Source organism: Megascapheus bottae, chromosome 10, assembly GCF_031878675.1.
Source record: "Megascapheus bottae isolate mThoBot1 chromosome 10, mThoBot2.hap1, whole genome shotgun sequence".
Lineage (NCBI taxonomy): Eukaryota > Metazoa > Chordata > Mammalia > Rodentia > Geomyidae > Megascapheus > Megascapheus bottae.
In genome coordinates this window covers 58,974,157-58,996,722 of record NC_143518.1, presented here as the reverse complement: position 1 = coordinate 58,996,722, position 22,566 = coordinate 58,974,157, and the positions used below count along the sequence as shown (strand labels likewise).

General features: G+C 44.7%; 1 protein-coding gene across 6 annotated transcripts in view; it reads right to left on the bottom strand.

The window, feature by feature from the left end:
- Positions 1 to 18,041, bottom strand: part of Ddx59 (DEAD-box helicase 59) — a 32,747-nt gene extending 14,706 nt beyond the window's left edge. For 3 of the 6 annotated variants that reach the window (XM_090341454.1, XM_090341453.1, XM_090341449.1), the window contains exons 1-7: positions 12,305 to 12,430; positions 10,615 to 11,407; positions 8,838 to 9,005; positions 5,683 to 5,772; positions 3,915 to 4,166; positions 2,434 to 2,586; positions 859 to 987 (exon numbers count right to left, since the gene is read on the bottom strand). In XM_090341454.1, coding sequence (XP_090197580.1) covers positions 859 to 987; positions 2,434 to 2,586; positions 3,915 to 4,166; positions 5,683 to 5,772; positions 8,838 to 9,005; positions 10,615 to 11,394 — 1,572 coding nt within the window. In that variant the 5' untranslated portion in view covers positions 11,395 to 11,407; positions 12,305 to 12,430. The other 3 variants (XM_090341452.1, XM_090341451.1, XM_090341450.1) reach the window with 3 other exon arrangements.
- Positions 18,042 to 22,566: the final 4,525 nt, after the last annotated feature.

Here is a 22,566-nt window from a genome sequence, read left to right as displayed (position 1 = left end):
AGCTCTAGCTTTTAGCAGAGAAGCTTAGAGACAGTGCTCAGGAGCTGAGTTCAAGCTCAAGTACTGGTGCACACACGGAAGAGAAGGAGAGAACTAGAGTCCCGAGGTAGTATCCGAGTCTGAAGAAACAAAAGAACCAGTAGTGCATTCCAGACATCAAGTGTTTCTGCAGAGATTCAAGCCACTGCGGCCAGGTTGAGTGACTCTAAGAACCCCCAGGGAAAGCTTTCCTTGCGGGGGTTTGGAAACGACACCCAGGGAAGGAGGCCCAGGGAAGACGGGCAGCTGCAGCCAGAAAGAGAAACCATTGTTGTCTCTGGCAGCAGAGGAAAGAAAGACACTGTAGAAGGTGACAGGGCAGAACAAACAAGGACACGAGAGGAGATGGAGACGAGATTCCTAAAAAAACAAATACTTAGAAGGATCAACCTGACTTTGGCCAAGTATAACAACTTAGCACAATCCTTCCAAACAGGGCTCTCTTTGATGATGATATGCTCACTGGGGGGAAAAAAAAAAAAAGAACAAGAAGGAAAAAAAATAGCACTAAATAGTACCTACAGTCTTTTTAAACTAATATTTTAAGTTATTTTCTGTTTTTAAAAGGCAAATGTGTGTGTGTGTATGTGTGTGTGTGTGTGTGTGTGTGTAAGAAGTAAAAAGCAAAAATATATAACACTTTTTTGTACTTTTTTTCAGTGGTAGTATACTTGGGCTTAAACTTCAGAGCCCAGAGCCTTGCTAGGTAGGTGCTCTGGAGCTTAAGCTCTGCCTTTTGGCCTGCTTTGCGTCTTGAGAGCACGCTGACCATTCCTTCCCCAGCCGTAGCCCTAAGGACCCAGTGGGAGAGAGACTTACCTGATGCACATACTCATCCATGCTAGAAGGCATGTCAAAGTTCACGACCAGTTTCACGCTGACCAGGTCAAGGCCCCGTCCTAGAACCCCACTGCTCACCACCACCTCGTAGTCTCCGTCCAGTAATCCCTTCCCAAAAATAACAAAGTACAGTATTCACAATTAGTGTATGTGGCTTCCTATAATTCTGATTTCTTCAGTGGTGAGGGTATGCACTCATGCACATATACATATGTATTTCTAGTTCATTTTTTTTATGCTGGTGTGGGGCTTAAATTCCAGGATCTTACACTCGGTTTTTGTGTTCACTGTTGGAGTTCTACAACTAGAGCCATGCTTCCAGCTTGACTTTTTTTTTCCCCCCACTAATTAATTGGAGATGAAATCTTGAGGACCTTTCTGCCCAGGATAGCTTTGAACCTTGATCCTCTCGATTTCAGCCTCCTGAGTAGACTGTAAGTGTAAGTCATCAGCATCTGGCTAGGATTACAACAGAAAGAAGTCATGCATAGTGATGCTCCCCTGTCATTCTAGCTAAAGGAGAAGCCTAAAATAGGCAGACTGCAGTCCAGGCATGTGCCCGGGCATGAAGTAATACTCTGTCTCAAAAATAACCAGCACATCCTGGGCATCTACCCAGAATACCACAAGCCAGGATACGGTAAAGACACTTGCACACCCATGTTCATTGCTGCACTATTCGCAATAGCCAAATTATGGGAAAAACAAGATGCTCTACAATAAATGAATGGATCCAAAAAATGTGGTACTTAGAAATTTTACACAGCCATTAGAAAGAATTATATCATGTCATTTGCAGGGAAATAGATGGAACTAGAACAAATCATGGTAAATGAAGTAAGCTAAGCTCAGAGATACAAACATGCATGTTTTTTTCTCATATGCAGAAGCCAGATCTAAAATCACTGGGACATAACGAATGATACAGGACCTAGGCATTCACACTTGATGAAACCAAAGGAGGCTATTCTTAGGGGAGGAGCACAAAGATGCAATGCCTATGTGCCTCTGATCACATAAAGTAATATTGATCCAAATGAACTCCGGGAAATGGAGACAAGAGCGTTTTCTGTTTCTGTTTTTTCTTTTCTTTTTGTCTTGTTTGCTCATTTATGTTCCTGAAGTAAGGGGGGCACAAAAATGGAGGGACAGAGAGTAAACAAATGCTGCACTACCCATTAGACACTATGTTGAGAAAATGAATGATGTAATTTGTGGGTAAGGACAGGAGGGAATAACTAGAAGAGAGCAAGGGAAGAAGGGACACTGACCAAAAAGAAATGCTCCCTTCTGAGGTAACTAAACCCCCTGTACATCACCTTAATAACAATAACAACAACAATAATAATAACTAGCACAAAAAAAGGGCTTCAGTCTTGGCTCAGTTGTAGAGTACTTGCCTAGCCCTCACGAGGCTCTGAATTCAAACCCCAATTCCTCCAAAAATACTTATCCCACAAACCAAAGCACAGCCTAGCTGATCATATGGCATCTCACAGACATGAGACAGAACAAATCTGTAGGAAATAGAAGGCAGAACGGTGAGCGGCTGACCTTCAGTATGTTTTTCCTTTCCACCTGCGGCTTTTCTGAATGTATAGAGGTGCTTTTCAGTCCTGTGATTTTCTCAACAGCTTCACTTAACAGATCTGCTCCTAATCTGCAGTCCACAAACACTAACACTGGAGGCTGAAAGAGCTTCCGGTCCTGAAAAACCAGAAAGATACTTAAACTTATCTACAAGAGATTATTTACAGTGGAAAAGTTTTCCTGAAAGTATTTGTGCAAGCTAGGAATTTTATAGAATGATTGGAATGATGACAGTGGCAACCATAATCAAGATGCATTACAGTCATAAACTGAAACCCCTCAGTCCAGCTACTTAAAGATAGTAAGTTCATGAATAAAGTTTATAAATACTGTTTGAGGAAAAAAAGGCACAAGTGGCTAAAATGAATGCCTTCTATAGGCAGAAACAAAAATAATGCACATACTGAAACAAACTCCAAGACATGGAAACAAAAGACTATTACTTCCTTTTTTTGTTTTGCTAATTATTTTGTCATTTTTACCTTACATATAATATATTCACACGCCTATCTGCAGGAGGGTGGAGGGAGGGCACAAAATTTGAGGAAAAGGGGTGAGTGCAGCAGTGGAGCCCACTCGACCCTATTCAACTCACGGGTAGAGATGGGAGGGAGGGAATGAGAATGACAGAAATGATGACACTATACAAGAGGAAATGCACTTCTTACCTGATGCATGTAAATATAACCCCTCCGTGTATCACCTCGATAGTAACAGCACAGTATATTAATAAAAAAATAAAACATGCAGAAGCCAGGCACTGGTGGCTCACACATACAATCCTAGCTATTCAGGGGGCTGAAATCTGAGGACCAAGGTTCAAAGTCAGCCCAGGCAGGAAACTCAGTGAGATTCTTATCTCTAGCTAACTAGCAAAAAGGCAGAAGTGAAGCTGTGGCTCAAGTGGTAGAGCGCTTGCAAAGAAGCTAAAGGAGAGTGCCCAGGCCCTGAGTTCAAGCCCCAGGACCAGAACACAAAATGAAATAGAACAAAACCTTCTCACACAAATGAATCCCTAACTCTTCATTTACACAACATATTTTCACCTGTAAAAATTTATCTGATTAGCTGGGCACCAGTGGCTCACACCTGTAATCCTAGCTATTCAGGAGGCTTAGATCTGAGGATCAAGGTGCAAAGCCAGCCCATGAGTCTCTTATCTCCAATTAACTACCAGAAAACCAGAAGTGGCGCTGTGGCTCAAGTGGTAGAGCACTAGCCTTGAGCTGAAGAGCTCAGGTACAGCACCCAGGCCCAGAGTTCAAGCCCCAGGGCCGAACAAAAAAAGAAAAAAAAATGTATCTGATCTTCACAGAATTTTGACATGAGTAAAGCAGTTTATTATCCAACAACATCTATGCCAAATTCTTCCAAAAACTACATTTAAAAATCATTCTCCAAGCCCAGACCCAAAACAATGTGGCCCGCTTTGCTTCTTGACTCACATTTAAGATTTCAAATAGTTTTTTCTTTTTGGCGGGGTCTTCCACCCACAGGATGATCTGCCGCACAGCGGGGCTGGGCAGGTTCCTCTGGCCGGTGGTGACTCTCACGGGGCTGTGCAGGAGCTGGCTGGCCAGCTGCTCTATGCTGGCGGGGATTGTGGCAGAAACCAACATGGTCTGGCAGTCGTTCGGAACATTTTCCAGCACGTCAAGTACTTGCTGCTGGAAGCCCATCTTTAACATGGTATCCGCCTAAAACAAAAGCACTGTAAAGTGGTGTGTGCTTGACACTAAAACCTAGACCCAACCAGGACAAGAATGATGCAATTAATGACATTAAAAATCTATACACTCTTACACAGATAAATATGGCACAAGGTCAAAAGATAAAGGAGAAGCTGGGGTTTGCTTTTTTTTTTTTTCTTTTTAAACGCCACAATCAGGGACTTGCTTAGCTCCTGAGTAGCTAAAGGACAGGTACAGGTACAAGCCACTGTTCATCCAGCCAGGACATTTTTATATAGCTTTACAAACTGCAGACCTAAATGCTCACAAGGATATGCAGAAGATGGCTATTGTAGCATTGATTACTGCAGAAAAGCTGTGTACACTCTAAATATCCATCAATAAGGCTCAGTAAAAGTTAAGGCTATATTGATCACTAAATATAATCCAGTCTCCTATAACTTGGAAATAATAAGAGAGTGAACAATCTGAAAAGTAAGGCACTGTATATTATCCACTGAGACGAACACTTTTTTAAACTTTTGGATTTTTATTTTAATATCTTTCCTATGAAATATTTTAAAAATCAGAACCATAACAACTGAGGCTCAACTCTAGCACCTTTCATGACCTTAAGTAAGTTCACTAGCTTTAAGCCTTACGTTTTTTTTCCCCTTTATAGGTGAGATGATAAAACTGGCTCCATTTCTCTTACCCAAAATGCCTGCAATCAGAAATGCATGGATTTCAGATGGCTTTTTTATTTCTTCAAATTTTAGACTATTTGGGGACAGGAGTCTGGTCAAGTGGTGGAGTACTTACCTAGCATGCACAAAGACCTGGGTTCAATACTACACACACAGAAGAAGCTGGAAGTGGTGCTGTGACTCAAGTGTTAAAGAGGGCTAGCCTTGAGCAAAAGAAGCTCAAGGGCAGTGCCTAGACCCTGAGTTCAAGCCCTAGGACTGGCAAAAAAAAAAAGAATATTTGCAAATACATAATGAAGTATCTTGGGGCTGAGACTCAGGTCTAAACACGAAGTTCATGTGCTCTAGAGGATGAGACACCTCGCCCAATCTCATTTCACAGATGGTGAGAACATGCACACTTTATTCTTGAGGGCCTGGCTACAGCCCCTGGCAACATGTCTGTCTGGCACAGCTGGTAAGATGTGTGAGAAGGGACATGTGCTCTGCCTGTAGGAACAGCCCATCGGGTTGGCTGGCACAAGGTTCTGTGCACTCAGGCTTGTCTGCATGATGGAATATAATCTAATAATTAGACTATATTTGTACACTTAAACTTCATCTTAGTGCAAAAGCCACAATTATGGCTGGGAGCGTACTCGCCTAGCATGCATAAAGCCCTGAGTTCAATTCCCAGGAACCACATACACAGAAAAAGCCATAAGTGGCACTGTAGCTCAAGTGGTAGAATGCTATCCTTGAGCAGAATGTGTCCAAGGATATGCACTAAAATTATGACTATAATATACTTTTTAAAAATTATATAGTTACATTACTAATGATTTTTGAATACCTACCTCATCAACTACAACAATTTTTATACCAGAGAGGGTTACAGAGCTCTGTTTTATGATATCCAGAAGCCGCCCAGGGGTTGCTATGATAATCTGAAAAAAAATGAATTTAAGAATTAGAAAACATATATTCATTCAATTTTTTTTTTATTGAGTGGCTAATATGTGTTAGAGACTGTGTGAAATAAGCCAGACATAGGTCCTGCTCCTTGAACACCTGCCAGTCAGACTGGAGTCTATCCAGTCTAGGCAGAAGGAAAAGTGTCAGACATTCTTAAAACTAGGAGGCTGCGAGATTTACAAATAGACAGGGAGGCGAGGATCTTAAAAACTAACAGGAATCAGGAAGGCTCTGCAGGCAATCCAACCACTATGGTATTTGGCTCTAACAGGTCTGGACCTAATACATGCCTGTAATTCTTACTACATAGGAGGATGAGAGATGAAGATCACAATTCAAAGCCAGCCACAATAGAAAAATCTGTGAGACTCATGCCTAATTACCAGCCAAAAGCTGTAAGTATGGGCTTGACAAGTGACAGAGCACTGGTCTTGAGAGAAAAAGTGAAGCAAGAGCTTGAGGTCCTGAGTTCAAACCCTAATACTGGCAAAGAACAAGGCAAAATAGAACAGATCGGGTACTCAAGGCTCTAAAGAGCTTTATAATGCACTAAGTGAAGCCTCTTTGGTGAAAAGAAGCTCATGAGCAATCCTGGTTTTAGCATTAAACACTGGTGTATCTATAAGCTCATCCATGAAAGGGGAATGACAATAATTACGACAGGGTTAAATGAGAGAGTGCCTGCTGTAATGTGGCATTACAACTGATCTAGTAAGTTCAGCTGTACTCTTTACAGAATCTCAGGTTATAGGATCTGAATCCACAGAACTATGGCGCTCGTCACAAACACTCCAATCTGTTTAACTATTCTCAGTTGAGTTTACTCCTGTTTCTTCTTTCTTCTACTAATTTATAGTTAAAAGCTTTTTTTTAATTAAAAAAATTTATTCTTGCAATGCTTTCCTTGAATTTTTGCTTATTTTTAAGATGTGCTTAATAGTGCAGGTTAGCCTGGAACTCTCTATGTGGCTCAGACTGGACTTGAACCCTCAATCTTCTGCCTGAGATTACATGCCTATATCACCACTATTGCCAGGCAATAGTCCTGTAATTCAATAAAAGTATATAATAATTAACACCTTTTCCCTTTATATTGGACTATCAAGGACAAATGTTTTGATACCTATCAATTCTGCCCTCTACTTTTCTGCTTCGTTTTTTGACCAAGATTTTCCTTTTCTTTCTAACTTACAGATTATTCACTGTTATTACTATGCTCGTTTGTTTGTTTGCTGATACCAGGATTTAAATTCAGGGCCTTATACTTGCTTGCTTGGCTAGCACTCAATTATTTGATACACGCTTCTAGCTGTGCATTTTGCTAGTTAATTAGAGATGGAGTATCATGTATTTTTTCTTCCCAGCTTGGCTTTAAATTATAATCCTCCAGCTCTCAGCCTCCTGAGTAGCTACGATTGTAAATGTGAGCCACTGATGCCTGGCTATTATTACTATCTTCATCCAATCAATGTTTGTTTACCCTCGGGCTCACCTTTATCTCTGTTACCATTCTTTCTACCATGCCACACATTCTGGAATTACCTTCTTTTTTTTAATAGCAGATCTTTGTTTCAAAGCTTCTTTAGACAGTGTATTAGTAGATAGTTTTGTTTACATGAAAAGCTCTTCGTTTTGCCCTAGCTCTTGAAAAAATATCTCAGTGATTTTTTTTTTCCTCAGAAGGAGCTGGGCTGGTGCAAGGAGTGAGTGTGGCAGCCATAAGGGAGGTCCCAGCAGGGGAGGGGTGCCAGCACAGGGGCTGAAGCATGGCGGAGGGAAAGAGCAGGGTCTAACTGGGCATCACTGTCTAAGTGGGGCAGTGGGGATGCTGAGAGTAGGGTCACACACACACGGGGGACTGGTCAAACTAATACATACCGAAAGTGAACCTGGATGCCAGTGACTCACACCTGCAATCCTGGCTACACAGGAGACTGAGAGCTGAGGATCGAGGTTTGAAGCTAGCTCAGGCAAAAAAGTCTGTGAGAGTCTTAACTCCATTAAACTACCACAGGCTTGGACCCAGAGTGTGGCCCAGTATTAGGGTGCTTGCCTAGCATGCACTAAGCCGTGGGTCTGATTCCTCAATACCACATACACAGAAAAAGCTAGAAGTGGTGCTGTGGCTCAAGTGGTAAAGTGCTAGCTTTGAACAAAAAGCAGCCCAGGGACATTGCCTAGGCCCTAGGCTCCAGGACTGGCAAGATTAAAAAAAAAAACAAAAGACAGATGGAGCGATATCAAGTCAACAACTTCCAAGAAGCTTGGGAGGAGAAAAATGTTTTTTACATTATATTACTACCTTTAAATTTGAGATTTGTTTTGTTTTTAATAAAAATATGTGAGAACCACCACACTGCAATTAAATATTGAAAACCAGGCACTCGTCAATGCAGAACATACACACACATATGATATGTAATGTGTGTATGTATGTGTGTGTCTGTGCATGTGTGTGAGGGTGCTGAGGCTTGAGTTCTTACTTGACTTTTTCTCTCAAGGATGCTGCTCCATGAGAGCCACAGCTCTGTTTTTTTGGTGTTCACAGACTTTCCTGCCTGGTCCAGCTTAGACCATGATCTTCAGATCCCAGCCTCCAGGACAGCAAGGATTACAAGTATAAGCTACCAGTACCTAGTACACTTATAAGAATGGCAATACAAAATAAACTATTAGATTCTGAAACAAAGACAGGGCCTAGGTACTGACCTTCAGCTTTCTCGAGGCAAGTGTTCTACTTCTTGAGCCACAGCACTGCATCTGGCTTTTCCTGTGTATGTGGTATCAAGGAATCAAACCCAGGGCTTTATGCACACTAGGTAAGCACTCTACCGCTAAGCCAAACTCTTGGCCCCATCATCTTTGTAATTTCTCAAAGTTACATTGTACATGTCTTGAATCTGTCACATCCTTCATTTGGCATAGGTAAAAATTTAAAAGCTACCTAACATCAGCATTGCTCTTCAAGAGTAAAATAATCCCAATACGTCTATTGTTTACAAACTTTCAAAGACACTCTGGTCAAAGGGGCGCCTACCTTAACACGCTGTCGCAGGCGATGGAGCTGCGGGGGCAGGGGCAAGCCTCCCACAAGGAGCACGGTCTTCATGTGTGGCAGACCGCTCATCAGCTCTTTGGCTTGTCTTTCTATCTGGATGGCCAGCTCTCTTGTGGGTGTAAGGATGAGTGCACATGGAGTCTTGTTCTGCAAAGACATGCAAAACCAGTCAGAAACACCACCAAGTCTGGCTACCATGAACTCACTCTTCACAGTGATTCCAAAAGTGTTTACCTCTTAAAAGCTCTCCATCATTCATGGTCAACAAAAATAAGAAAAGTAAGAGGAGGGGAAGGATTGGGAGGGATGGGGGAGAATGCTGAAAGGAGTGACATCAACCAAGATGCACTGCATTTATAAATGGCTTTGTTGAATGTCAACATCTTTGTACAACTAAACTATTCCAGGAAAAAGAAACAAGAGTGGCTTTTTTTTTTTTTTGGAGGGGGGTAATGAAAGGGCACAGAAATGGAGAGATGAAGGGTGAATAAATCCAACAGTGGTACTCACAAGACACTATGTTGACAATGAACTACACAACTTGTGGATGGAATAAGAAGTAAAAATGGGGAGAGAGCAAGGAAAGGGGTGACACTGTCCAGAAAGAAATATACTCATTACCTAATTTATGAAGCATCACCTTTAAGTAACACTTAAACTCACCCCCCCAAAACATTCTGCACAAACAATGTTCCAAAGTTTCAGATAATGGAACATTTTTTATTTTAGATTTTTCTATTAAGGATGTTCAACCAGCAAGGTCTATGTAAATATTCCAAAATCAGGAAAACTCCAAAATCTGGTTCTAAGCATTTCAGTTAAAGGACATTGTTTTGACAAACAATTTATACATGAAAGTGCTTTATACACTAAAAACTAGTAAGTCAAATAAATTCCTATTATTTTAAGATGAATTACAGATTGCATTAAAAGAATATTTTGAAGCCCTAAAGTTACAACTCTGCTATAAAACAGCCAATTTCTTCAAAATACAAACTCCAAGGAGGCCTAATTGACATATAAATTGTGGCTCATCTTATTAGCAGGATTGTCTCCCAGATCCTGTTTTACTCTTTTAATAGAAGGTATTTTTTTTTTTTTTTTGCCAGTCCTGGGCTTGAGCTCAGGGCCTGAGCACTGTCCTTGGACTTTCTCAAGGCTAGAGCTCTACCACTTGAGCCTCAGCACCACTTCCAGCTTTTTTCTATGTATGTGGCACCAAGGAATCGAACCAGGGTCTTCGTGAATGCTAGGCAAGCACTTTAACCACTAGGCCAAACTCCTGGCCCCTAGAAGGTATTTTTTACATAAAATAATGAATAAGGAAAGTAATATGTTAGGCCTTCAATGGGGAGATCTTTGATTCAACCCAATAAAAAGAAAAAATTTCCTAAAACTATGTTTTGTTTACAAAGTATGATGGAAAGCAAAAACACTAGGAGCCTCAGAACTCACTTACAAATATTTCTGTTTTTGTTTAGTTTGGGAGGTACTGGGGTTTAAACTCAGGGCCTTTTGCTTCGTTGGCTGACTCACACTCTACCTCTTGTGGGGTGGCTCCAGCTCTGGAGTCACCCAGACTTTTCTGTGAGAGCTGGCTTTGAACCTCAGTCCTCCAGGTCTCAGCCTTCCAAATGGCTGGATTACAAATAAGAGCCACTGGGTTGGACAGTGCTTGCAAAATTAACATCGCTAAGGATCAGATTGGGTAAACGCCTCATATGATTGGAAGAATACTTGAGAACTTTAAAGTCACCTCAAACAAAGTGCGGACGATGAGGGGAAGAAGAAAAGCAGCTGTCTTCCCCGAGCCAGTGTCTGCGCTGGCCAGAATGTCTCTGCCCAGAAGCCCAACGGGAATCATCTGCATTTGCACAGGGGTCGGCACCTCATAGCCAGATTTCTTCAAGTTGTGATTTAAGGCCTCAGGGAACCCGCAATGTTCAAAGTCAATAATAGGCCTGCAGACCTCTTCCCCTTCAACTGAAATCCCCAGCTGCTGTTTGAGATTTTCCACTTGGTCCTCCTGAAGGCTCACAATAAAGGGGTGCTCTTTGTACTCATAAAAGGCATCAAGAAGAGACTCGGGCTCTGAAGCAGTTTTTTCTGGACTGCTGAGATTGAATGTTTCTTCCTGTCCTTGAATTTGCACGAGATGCTTGGCTTTGCACTCTAAACTGCACACATCTTCATCCGTCTTATCGCAGATATATTCTCCATATCGACCACATACCACGCACACGGGCTCTCCAGGTTCTGCCCAGCGCTGGGTTTTGGAAAATGACTTGACAGGCTCTTCCAAAGGCTGGCTGTCCACATCCTGCTCACAAACGCTGGCCAACTGGCCAGCGGGACCTGATGGACCGCTGGGCCTGCCTGGTGCTGTGGCTCCTTCTGTAATGGCAGAATCCACCGGAACATCTCCATCTTTGTCCAACTGAGGGTGCTTCTCTTCTGTCTTAATTTTCTTGGTTACACTACTTTGGACATCATCATTTGAGTTCCTCTTGATTTTTAGTGATCTTGGCACAAACATCCTTCAATATAATCTGTGGAGAGAATTACATAATGAACTATGCTTTCCCCTCCAATAAGCTCACATTAATAAGGTATCAAGTGACTGTGTCGCAGGGACTTACCACAAAGAAGTAGGGAAGGCACGAACCTACTTACACCAGGCTTTTCAAGAGACAGGAGACCCTTTCCTCACACATTTCAGTAGAAACACTAAGCAACACAATCCTGTCATTTGCTGATCACTTGGATTTTTTTTTAACTATCAGATGTTTTAGAAAGTCTAGAAGAAATCCTTTTCTTACAGCTCACAAATGAAAACTGAAAGGATACTTCACACTCAGACTCTTCAAACTCAAAACCACAAATCAGGGACAAGCTCTATTTTTATATAATGCTTACTGGCTGCTTATTTCATGCCAAGCAATCAATCTATCTATCTAGAGAGGGGAGGGGAGCACAGTGCACCTGCCTGGGTCCCCCCTCGCGCATTCTAACGTAAGACTCATTTACACGACATCTTCACTGCTCCGGGCTCTAGAGCAGGAAAATGTTTTTACGAAATCAGTGCCCAGGGAAGAACATTTTCAATCTAGGCTCTCGATCCATCCATATTCCTAATATTTTCCTCCAAAACAAACTCTCACACTAGCATCGCCGGGGTCCAGTTTCCACACCCGTTCCACCCGGAGCGCGAGGAAGGGGCGGGTTAGCTGGGCGGGGCCCGGGTTCGAGCCCCGGGAAGGCGGGAGCGCAGCCTCCACGCCCGGCCTTCCCGCTACGCCCCCGGAACAGGCCCGGGCCCGGCGCACGCGCCTCCCCACCCCGGCCGCCCACCCCGGCGCCTGCGCGTCTCGGCGCTGCTAGGAGACGGCCGGGAAGGGCGGGGCCTCGCCGGCCGGCCGGGGTCGCTCGGGCCGGCGCACGCTCACCCGCCTGGGCCTGGGGGCTGCTCCCGCTCCGGCCGCCGCCCCTGGCCGGCGTCGGCCCCAGCTTCCTGCCCGTGAGTCCGGTCACGGCGCGCGGTCCACTTCTCCGGGTTTCGCGAGCCCCCGGCGGCGGCGGAGCCTGGCGGGTGGGCCTCCGCTCGGCGCTCGCCCCGCCCCTTCCCGGCCCGGCCGGGCGCGGACCGGCTCGGCGGGTCGGGTCCTCGGCGGGCGCGTGCGTCACGGAGCCGGCCGGAAAGACGCCACGGCGAGGCGCGCGGGCCGCGCGCACGGCGGGAGCGGGGAGCCGGGGCCGGATCTTAGGCGGCCAGAAGAACCCGCTCCGCAACCAGGCTTGGTGAGGCGCCCGGGATCCACGGACTAACCCACCGCCCCGCGCGCCCCGCCCCGCCTCGCGCGCCCCGCCCCGCCTCGCGCGCCCCGCCCCGCCTCGCGCGCCCCGCCCCGCCTCGCGCGCCCCGCCCCGCCTCGCGCGCCCCGCCCCGCCTCGCGCGCCCCGCCCCGCCTCGCGCGCCCCGCCCCGCCTCGCGCGCCCCGCCCCGCCTCGCGCGCCCCGCCCCGCCTCGCCCCGCGCGCCCCGCCCCGCCCCGCCCCGCCCCGCGCGCCCCGCCCCGCCCCGCCCCGCCCCGCGCGCCCCGCCCCGCGCCTGATCAGCGCACTTGAAGATCCCTTTCCGTAACGGTTGAAATGCGCGGAAGTGAGACCGAGGGCGGCTGCGCAGCCGAGGAAGACCCCGGCGCCAGGCCCAGAGCTCTGACCGCCGTGAACCCCGGGACGCGGACCTCTTCGTTGTTCTTTCTCGCTGGGTCGCCTTCTTTGCCTCTGCTTTGTTTGCCCGTCGACCTGCCCTTGGAAGGGTAAAGCGGGGCACCGAAATGGAGGGCCGAGGGGCGAACAGGTGCAGCCGCGGTGCTCCCCGGACGCGGGGCTGAAAATGAGCTGTACGGCTTGGGGTGGGGCGGGAGGAAAATCAGCGGAAAAAACCACTTACACCTGTATCTAAAATATGTAGTTGTAAAGGTCTCGTTAAGAAACAGGAAGAGGGCCGGGAGTTTGGCCTAGTGGTTAAAGTGCTTGCCTAGCATGCACGAAGACCCAGGTTCGATTCCTCGGTACCACATACATAGAAAAAAGCCGGAAACGGTGCTGAGGCTCAAGTGGTAGAGCTCTAGCCTTGAGAAAGTCCAAGGACAGTGCTCAGGCCCTGAGCTCAAGCCCAGGACTGGCAAAAAAAAAAAAAAAAAAAAAGAAACAGGAAGAAGAAAAATTTCCCCCGTTAAACAGTTAAAAAAAAAAGAATGCTTCCCTTTGGGGGTTTAAATGTCTTTATGCATCTTGGTGTATGTATTGTGAAAGATGTTAAAAAAAAAACTTTTGCAACATGTCTATGTATTTATTTATTTGGTTTTGTTTCAGGTACCAGAGATTGAAAAACCCACTGAGGCCTCACACTTGCTAGGCAGGAAGGAGTTCTACTACTTGAGACATGTTCCCAGCCCTTTTGTTTATTTATTTATTTATTTATTTAAAAAAAATTTTTTTTCCCAGTCCTGTGCTTGAGCTCAGGGCCTGAGCACTGTCCTTGGACTTTCTCAAGGCTAGAGCTCTACCACTTGAGCCTCAGCACCACTTCCGGCTTTTTTCTATGTTTGTTGTACCGAGGAATTGAATCCGGGTCTTTGTGCATGCTAGGCAAGCACTCTACCAGTAGGCCAAACTCCCAGCCCCTATTTTTATTATTTTTGCCAGTCAAAAATAATATTTTGGACTCAGGCCTGGGCACTGTCCCTGAGCTTGTCTGTGCTTAAGGAGGCTAGAGCGCTACCAATTGAGCCACAGCACCACTTCTGGCTTTTTCTGTGTATGGGGTACCAAGGAATTGAACCCAAGTCTTCGTGCATGCTAGACAAGCACTTTACCACGAGGCCACACTCCCAGCCAATATATCTACAATTTTAAAAGAAAACCTTAACTTTGAGAAAACGTACAACGTTTCATGACTGCTGCAATGGTCATACCTTTCATTTAGATTCAATTTTCTGTATTTGTGTGTAAGAAAGATTTGTGGAACAGTTTGAGTTATTAGAATGTGTATTCATGAAAATGAAGATACTGTTCCCGTGTATCCAGGGAGCAATCTTCAAATGTAATACGTACAGTTATGTAGTTCTGTGTGTCTGTTTGTGTCTGTGTGCTGGTGGGCCTCTTGCTTTTGTTTAGCTTTTTTGCTCAAGACTGGCACTCTACTACTTGAAACACTTAAAAAAAAAACTTTAAAAAAGAATACAGGATCCTGTGCAAAATGGTTTTATTTTTTCTTCTTTTTGCCAGTCCTGGGACTTGAATTCAGGGCCTGAACATTGTCTTTGGACACTTTTTGCACAAGGCTAGTTCTCTATCACCTGAGCCACAGTGCCACTTCCGGCCTTTTCTGTGTATGTGGTATGGAAAAATTGAACCCAGGGCTTTGTGCATGGTAGGCAAGCACTCTACCACTAGGCCACACTCCCAGCCAGTTTTACTTTTCTTTTTTTTTTTTTTTTTTGCCAGTCCTGGGCTTGAGCTCAGGGCCTGAGGACTGTCCTTGGACTTTCTCAAGGCTAGAGCTCTACCACTTGAGCCTCAGCACCACTTCCAGCTTTTTTCTATATGTGGTACCGAGGAATCGAACCCGGGTCTTCATGCATGCTAGGCAAGCACTTTAACCACTAGGCCAAACTCCCGGCCCCCAGTTTAACTTTTCTTTAAGGAGTTCTGTACCACCAGACTTGCCTTCAACTGTCTACTTTCCTGTCTTAGCTTCCAGAATGCTAGGACTGCAAGCATATGCCAGCAGTCCCTGCTGTCATGGAGTCTCTTTATAGATAAAAGTCCTCAAATTAGGCTGGGAGTTTGGTAGAGTGCTTGCCTAGCATGCACGAAGACCCGGGGTTCAATTCCTTGGTGCCACATACAAAGAAAAAAAAAGTCCTCAAATTTAAAAATCCTTGCTACTCAGGAAGAATTTTTGAAAAAGCTCAATATTCTTTTCTTATTTAAATCAACCTGTGTGGTATTGGTTTCTGTTTAATATGAATCTTCCTTGTTTTCCAAATATCCAGCAGTTTGACAAAATACCATTTATCGACTAGCATTTTTTCTAAAATGACTTTCACTGCCATATTTATCATGCTTCCACAGTAAACAAGTCTGTTTCCAAGCTCTGTTTTTCCAAGTTGGCTATCTCTGTGCCAATCCATCTTGTCTTTTTTTTTTTTTTTTTTTGGTGCTGCTCTTGAAGCTTGAGGCTTGAACTCAGGGCCTGGGCACTGTTCCTGAGCCTCTTTTTGCTCAAGGCTAGCATTGTACCACTTGAGTCACAGGGCCACTGCCAGCTTTTTCTGAGTAATTCACTGAGATACGTGCGGGCTTTGAGCTGTGATTCTCAGATGTCAGCCTCCTGTGTAGCTAGGATTACAGGCATTGGGGCCCACCTCCCCCCTCTGGCTCATCCTATCTTAATTCCTGCTTTATTACAGGTTTTGCTTTCTCCTTGCCCCACATGGCAGCATCCTTTTATATTCTCAGCATTCAGGGGGTTGAGGCTAAAGGATCACAAATTGGAGATTGAACAGTGCCCCTATCATAAACAAACATAAAATGTGTCTTGGCTCTTCTTAGGCTTTTCTGTATACATTTTAGAATTAATTGTTAGCTTAACAAAAGTCATGATGTAACATTTGAAAATGCATTATTTCTATGGAATGAGAAATTTAGAAGAATGTTAGCCTGGTAGGCTACTACATGCCTGTAATTGGGACTGAGGCAAGGGAGTTGCAAGTTCTAGGTAAGCCTATCTCTACATATGAAGACCTTGTCTCACAGGGAAAAGAAAGAAGAGGAAGAGGAGAAGGAAGAGAAGGAGTTCTATTCATCAGTAGACATGCAAAAATGTATATCAGATAAATTAAGCTGGGTTGTTCAAGGTTTTTTTCTTCTACCTCTTATCAGCTTTTCTTATCACGCATTAAATAAACAAAATATATTAGTTACTTTCCCAATGACATGGTAGATCTGTCCATTTTCTCCCAGTAGTACTTGTATTTTCATTTTTCTGTAAAGGAAATATATATTTTTTTTTTCATTTTTGTGCTGGGGATTGAACTTGGCCTTTTGCTCTTCCGTGGCATTTTTTACCGAAGGCTAAGTAAAGCTCTGCCACTTGAGCTACTGCTCCAATTCCAAATTTTTGGTGGTTAGTTGCAGATAAGAGTCTCACAGATTTTTCTCCCTAGACTGACTTTGAATTTCCATCTTCAGATCTTAGCCTCCTGAGTGGCTAGGATTGCAGGCATGAAGCCACTAGCCCCTGGCATGGAGGCCATATTATTTTAGATCAATATAGGAAGCAACTTAAACCTTAATATATTGTAGATTATTAGGGGGAATGCACACACCCCTGGCCACTCTCACGCCCGTGGGTGGAATTCTCTCACAGCTCCCTCTTCCAGTACTAGCTGATTTTTTTATTGCTTCTAGAGGTAGGAGCTTACCTGACAGGGCAGTCCAGTTCTTCATTGGAGATCTCTGTCTCACTATGTCATGTTTACCTAGCAGTTTAATCACACAAGGTAGGTATTTTATTCCTGATGAAGAAACAGGGTCATTAATCAATTTGCCTAGTTAGTGGCACTAGAGGAATTTAAGTTCAGGCATGTCTTCCTAATTCACTAGGTCACACTGCCCCAAGATCTGCTTTCTGACAGATCTAAAACTATGTCTCTCGTTTGCAGTCAAGGGATGGGGTGGCTGCCATTTTTCCCTTTCCTGACACTTCCCAGCTCTTAGAAAACTCAGGAAGACGCTCAAGTTAGAACATGCTCCCTAGGCAGATTAGCTTCCCTTGGCATTGGGCAGAAGATTTCACCATTTCCCTATGCATTCGTATTTATGTTACCTTGAGGAAAATGGTCAGTCTTGTATGGGGTGATTTAATGGGGTGTGTGTGTGTGTGTGCACATACGCACATGCATGATACTGGGCCTTGAACTCAGCCTAGGCACTGTCCCACTTGAGCCACATCTTCATTGCTAGTTAATTGGAAGTCTCAGACTTTCTTGCCCTGGATGGTTTTGAACCATGATCCTCAGATCTGAGCCTCCTGAGTAGCCAGGATTCCAAGCCACTGGCATCTAGCACTGGAGATGACTGACGGATTGATTGGTTGATTGCCAATCGGGGCCTGAATACCTCCTTGGGCTTTCTCAAGGCTAGCGCTCTACCACTTGAGACAGAGTGCCACTTCCGGCTTTTTCTACATAGTGGTACAGAGAAATTAAACCCGGGTCTTTGTGCATGCTAGGCAAGCACTGTACCACTAGGTCAAACTCCCAGCCCTGGGGATAGTTTATTCTTAATGCAATCTAATGAGTTGGAACTCATTTGTGCATGCAAGTCATTAAGGATTAGGTGGGATGAAGCCCAAAAGCCTAAAAATACCAAATCCTTCATTTTTCAGGGCTAAGAGTCAAATCCCAGAACCATTCAGGTCTCGAGTATGGCTCTAATATAAAGCCCTCATCAAAGAAAGCATTCATTGCGTTTCTTACTTTTGTTTTCTTCACAAAAGGTCTTCTCTGACACAGTTTCATGGTGGTCTTTTCACTGCAGCCCTGCAGAAAACATTACTTGCATCAGTAATCCTGCTAGGTGAGTCACTTGAGATTTCCTCTCAAGTGGCATTGCTGATACTTTCTTATTAAGCTCTGTGGCAGGAAGGGGCAGAAAACCATGGAGGAGTGACTCAACTAGACAAGAGTTATGGAATGCATACATGTTCCATACCAGCCTAAGAATTTCCTTAAACTGTAGACAGGAACAAGAAATACTGCAACACCGTGGGGTGATCTGTGAGTTCCTCTCACACACTGTTGAGACTTGTATCAAGTAATAATGACTCATATTCTTTCACCTAGGGAACAATCAGCTCGTAGTTACTCCTTGCTCTTTTCATCTATGATGATTAGAAAGCTTGTCTAAATTTACATCCGGGTAGAGACAGGAAAGCACAGGTTGCTAGCATTGGGCTTGCCACTGAAAATGTTTCCACTTGTTTATCCCCAATGAATCAGAACAGGACTTGGCTTCTGCTCTTTTTTTTTTTTTTGGTGGGTCTTAGTGCTTGAATTTGGCTTGGGTGCTATCCCAGAACTCTTCAGCTCAAGGCTATCACCCTACCCCTGGGCCTGGCCATTGTCCCTCAGCTCTTCAGCTCAAGGCTACCGCCTTATCCTTGAGCCAAGTCCCAGTTCCTGTTTTCTAGAGGTTAATTGGAGATAAGAGTCTCAGGTCCTTTTGTGCCATGGCTGGCTTTGAACCTTGATCCTCAGATCTCAGCCTCTTGAGTAGCCAGGATTATAGGCATGAGACCCTGTGACAGCTGGCTTCTGCTCTTTCTTCCTGCAGCACCTTTCCCTGATCACTACTATAATCCAGACTTTAAATTCTAAATATTGAATTGTGTTCTGGTTCGGCAGAGTTATGGATGCTACCAATTAGCAGATCTGAAATAAGATGATACAGAAGCCAGCTCAGGCAGGAAAGTCTACCAGATCCTTATTTCCAACAAAGCCTCAAAAAAGTCGAAAGTGGAGCTGTGCCTTAAGTAGCAGAATGCTAGCTTTGAGGGGGGAAAACAAAAGTTCAGATACTACCCTGAGTGTAAGCTCCAGGATGTCAAAAACAAAATAGATATTTAAACATCTAAAGGATGATTGGAAATTGAGACAATACAGGGAGGGAAGAAGTGAGATTGACTTAAAAGTGAAAATAGGCATATCTAAGGAACCAGAGAGAATAGTTATCCATCTGTCACATAGGTCAAGTTATGCTGCAGTAACAAATGGTGCCCAAAGATTTACATCTCATTCATGCTATAATGTGGAGTGAAGATTGGAGGAGACGCCATAACTGATTGTAGGAGATAAATGTGGGATGGAGAAGTGAGGAAGTAGAGGCCATCTTGAGAGGGGGTCTTGAGCTAAAGCCATGGTGGCGGTGAGGATGTAGGAAGTGACAGAATCTAGAGCTTCCCAGGAGGAAGCGTCTGGCCAGCAAGGTGAAGGACACTCACCTTCCCCACTCACTCGGAGCTTCACAGGAACCTCAGAGCAAAACATGAGGGTTGATGCTTCTATGGAGCTGAGCTTAATATGATAACATGATCAATACGTAAATCACAGGCCTCACAGGGCTTGTGATCTCAGTGTATTCACAGAGGTGCATAATTTGGCAGTGAAGTTAGGAGATGCCTAAGGCAGGGTCTGTTTCGCAACCCTATGTTTTTGTAGTTCGGGGTCACTGTTAGCTTTTTTTTTTTCTTTTTTTGGCTAATGCTACTCCTCTACCACTTGAACCACATCTCCACTTCAGGCTTTTTGGTAGTTAAAGATAAGAGTCTCATGGAATTTCCTGCCTGGACTTCTAGCCATGGTCCCCAGATCTCAGTCTCTTTTTTTTTTTTTTTGCCAGTCCTGGGCTTGAGCTCAGGGTCTGAGCACTGGCCTTGGACTTTCTCAAGGCCAGAGCTCTACCACTTGAGCCTCAGCACCACTTCCGGCTTTTTTCTATGTATGTGGTACCGAGGAATCGAACCCGGGTCTTCATGCATGCTAGGCAAGCACTTTAACCACTAGGCCAAACTCCCGGCCCCCCAGATCTCAGTCTCTTGAGTAGCTAAGATGACAAGTGTGAGCCCCTGGGCCAGGCTAGACATAGTCTTCATGGCTTTCCGGGATTCGGTTGTGTCTGCATTGTAGCCCCAGTCGTCCTTTGATCAGTTCTTTGGTGTTTCAAGCACTGTCATGAACAGCCGTCCTGCTACTTTATTAACATTTTACAAGTATCATAGTTTGGGTCTGCCCTCCACAGACTATAAGACATACACATCTTCTATGTAAGACTAAGAAAAGCACCCTTCCAGTTCATTAAGATGTCACAGGTTTTGTAAAAATGAATCGCAACTTGAGATTTATGATCATAAATATTAAAACAGTATCTCCCTCCTTTTCCTTCTCCTCTCCTCCCTCCTCCCTCCTCCCTTTTCTTCTTCTTCTTCTTTTTTTTTTTTTTTTTTGTTATCCCCTTTTCTGTCTTGTAAATTTAGCTTGTCCTTCTGTATTACTTAGGATTAGGCTTTCATGCAATAAGAAACCTAATAGGGGCCAGGAGTTTGGCCTAGTGGTAGAGAGCTTGCCTAGCATGCATGAAGACCCAGGCTCGATTCCTCGGTACCACATACATAGCAAAAGCCGGAAGTGGTGCTGAGGCTCAAGTGGTAGAGCTCTAGCCTTGAGAAAATCCAAGGACAGTGCTCCAGCCCTGAGCCCAAGCCCAGGACAGGCAAAAAAAAAAAAAAAAAAAAAAAAATAAGAAACCTAATAAATGTGGGGTTTTCTCTTATGTTCTTAAATTTTTCATTTGCAATTATATGAAAATGAATAGCACAACATGTTACTGCCATTTGGAGTCCCCCAATATTAGGGTCTGTGATCAAAGGAACAAGTCTGACACAAAAGCGGATGTTAAACAGAGTTTTATTCCGTGCCTAGCACCGAGAATCATACTAACCGGTCAGGGTGAAAGAGCGACCCCACCTAATCTTACAGGCTACCAGCCATGTGGTTGGGCTTGGCCATACACAGGTGGCCAATAGAATCTCAACACACTTGAGTGACAGCTGGGGCAACCACTGACACCTTTGCTGTTTGAGCTGACTTAGCATCTAGGTGAGCTTCTGGTGCACTGCTCTGATGACAAAGGAAAGGGAAGGAGTTTCCTGGCAGGCAGAGGGGATAGGGTGGGGGAGGAATTCTGGTAATTCCACCTGGTTAAGCTGTTCTCTCTCTTTTTTTTTGTTTTTGCCAGTCCTGGGCCTGAGCTCAGGGCCTGAGCACTGTCCTTGGACTTTCTCAAGGGTAGAGCTCTACCACTTGAGCCTCAGCACCACTTCCGGCTTTTTTCTATGTATATGGTACCAAGGAATCGAACCCGGGTCTTCATGCATGCTAGGCAAGCACTTTAACCACTAGGCCAAACTCCCAGCCCTAAGCTGTTCTCTTAATCTGAGCTGTTATCAGGGACTTTACAACCCCCAGCTTGAGTCAAGTACTCCTTAGTCATCAAGATGGGAAATGCCTATAGGGGACGGAAGAGGGGTCTCAAGGGGTTCTATATTTTAAAGGGAAAGCTAGAGAGGGGTCCCTTCATGGAATTTCAAATGGGTCATGTATGATGGTACATTCCTGTAATCTCAGCATTTGGGAGACTGAGGCAGGAAAAAGGGTCATGGTTGAAGGACCTGCCTCTTCACTCTAAGCCCAATCTTTTTATGTGTCTAAAGGTGGAATATGAACCATTGAGTCCTACCTTATTCCCGAGGGCCAAGCAAAGCACCAGGTGCATGCTCAGGTACTTGTCTGCAGACAGGTCGTTCTGACCTTGGTCCCCAGGAGATAACAGCCCCCACACCTCAGTGGAGCATTCCTCTCTGGGCCTGGCCAAGAAGGATATCACCCTGGGCCACCAAGAGACTGTAACAACCGAATTTTAAATTTTTACCTCCTTGTTAAACCCTATATATACTTACCCCTCCAACCAGTCTCTAACACAGCCTCCAATCCCATGGGAAGGTCAGTCCCCCCAGCTGTTCTTCAATTAACAGTCCTGGCTTGTTGACAAGTGAGTCTAGCCTATTCCTTTTCCATTCTCCTCTATATTCCTAACATGAGTTCTAGGCCAGCCTCACATCATGAGGCCCTATCAGAAATAAGTTAATAAGCAAGCAATCTACTGGACTAGGGTAGGAGTGTGTGTGCATACAGAGAATAAAGGGGATTTGGAACCAACCTCAGCACCTAAGGGTGGAAAGAAAGAATTGTCAGTGGGTCTGGAATTAGTTTCACCAGAGAAGATAATTCCAGAGACTCTTTGGTCATACAAGCCAAAAGAAGAAAGTGCGCAGAGAATGTGAAAATAACATGGAGAAACACAAATGGCCTCGAGGTCTGGCCATATGTAAGCTGCCAGACAAGAGGAGTCTCAGGGGAAACAGAGTAGGGAGAAAATGGGAGGTGAAAGGTGAAGTCCACTCGGGTTCTGTTTGGGAAGGGCAAGAAGCTGAACTAAGCCTGAAGCAACATAGGAGAGCAAGGCCCTGTTTTTCTCTCTAAGGTAGGAGCTCTTCTAGCATACTGTGTGCTGATGGAAAT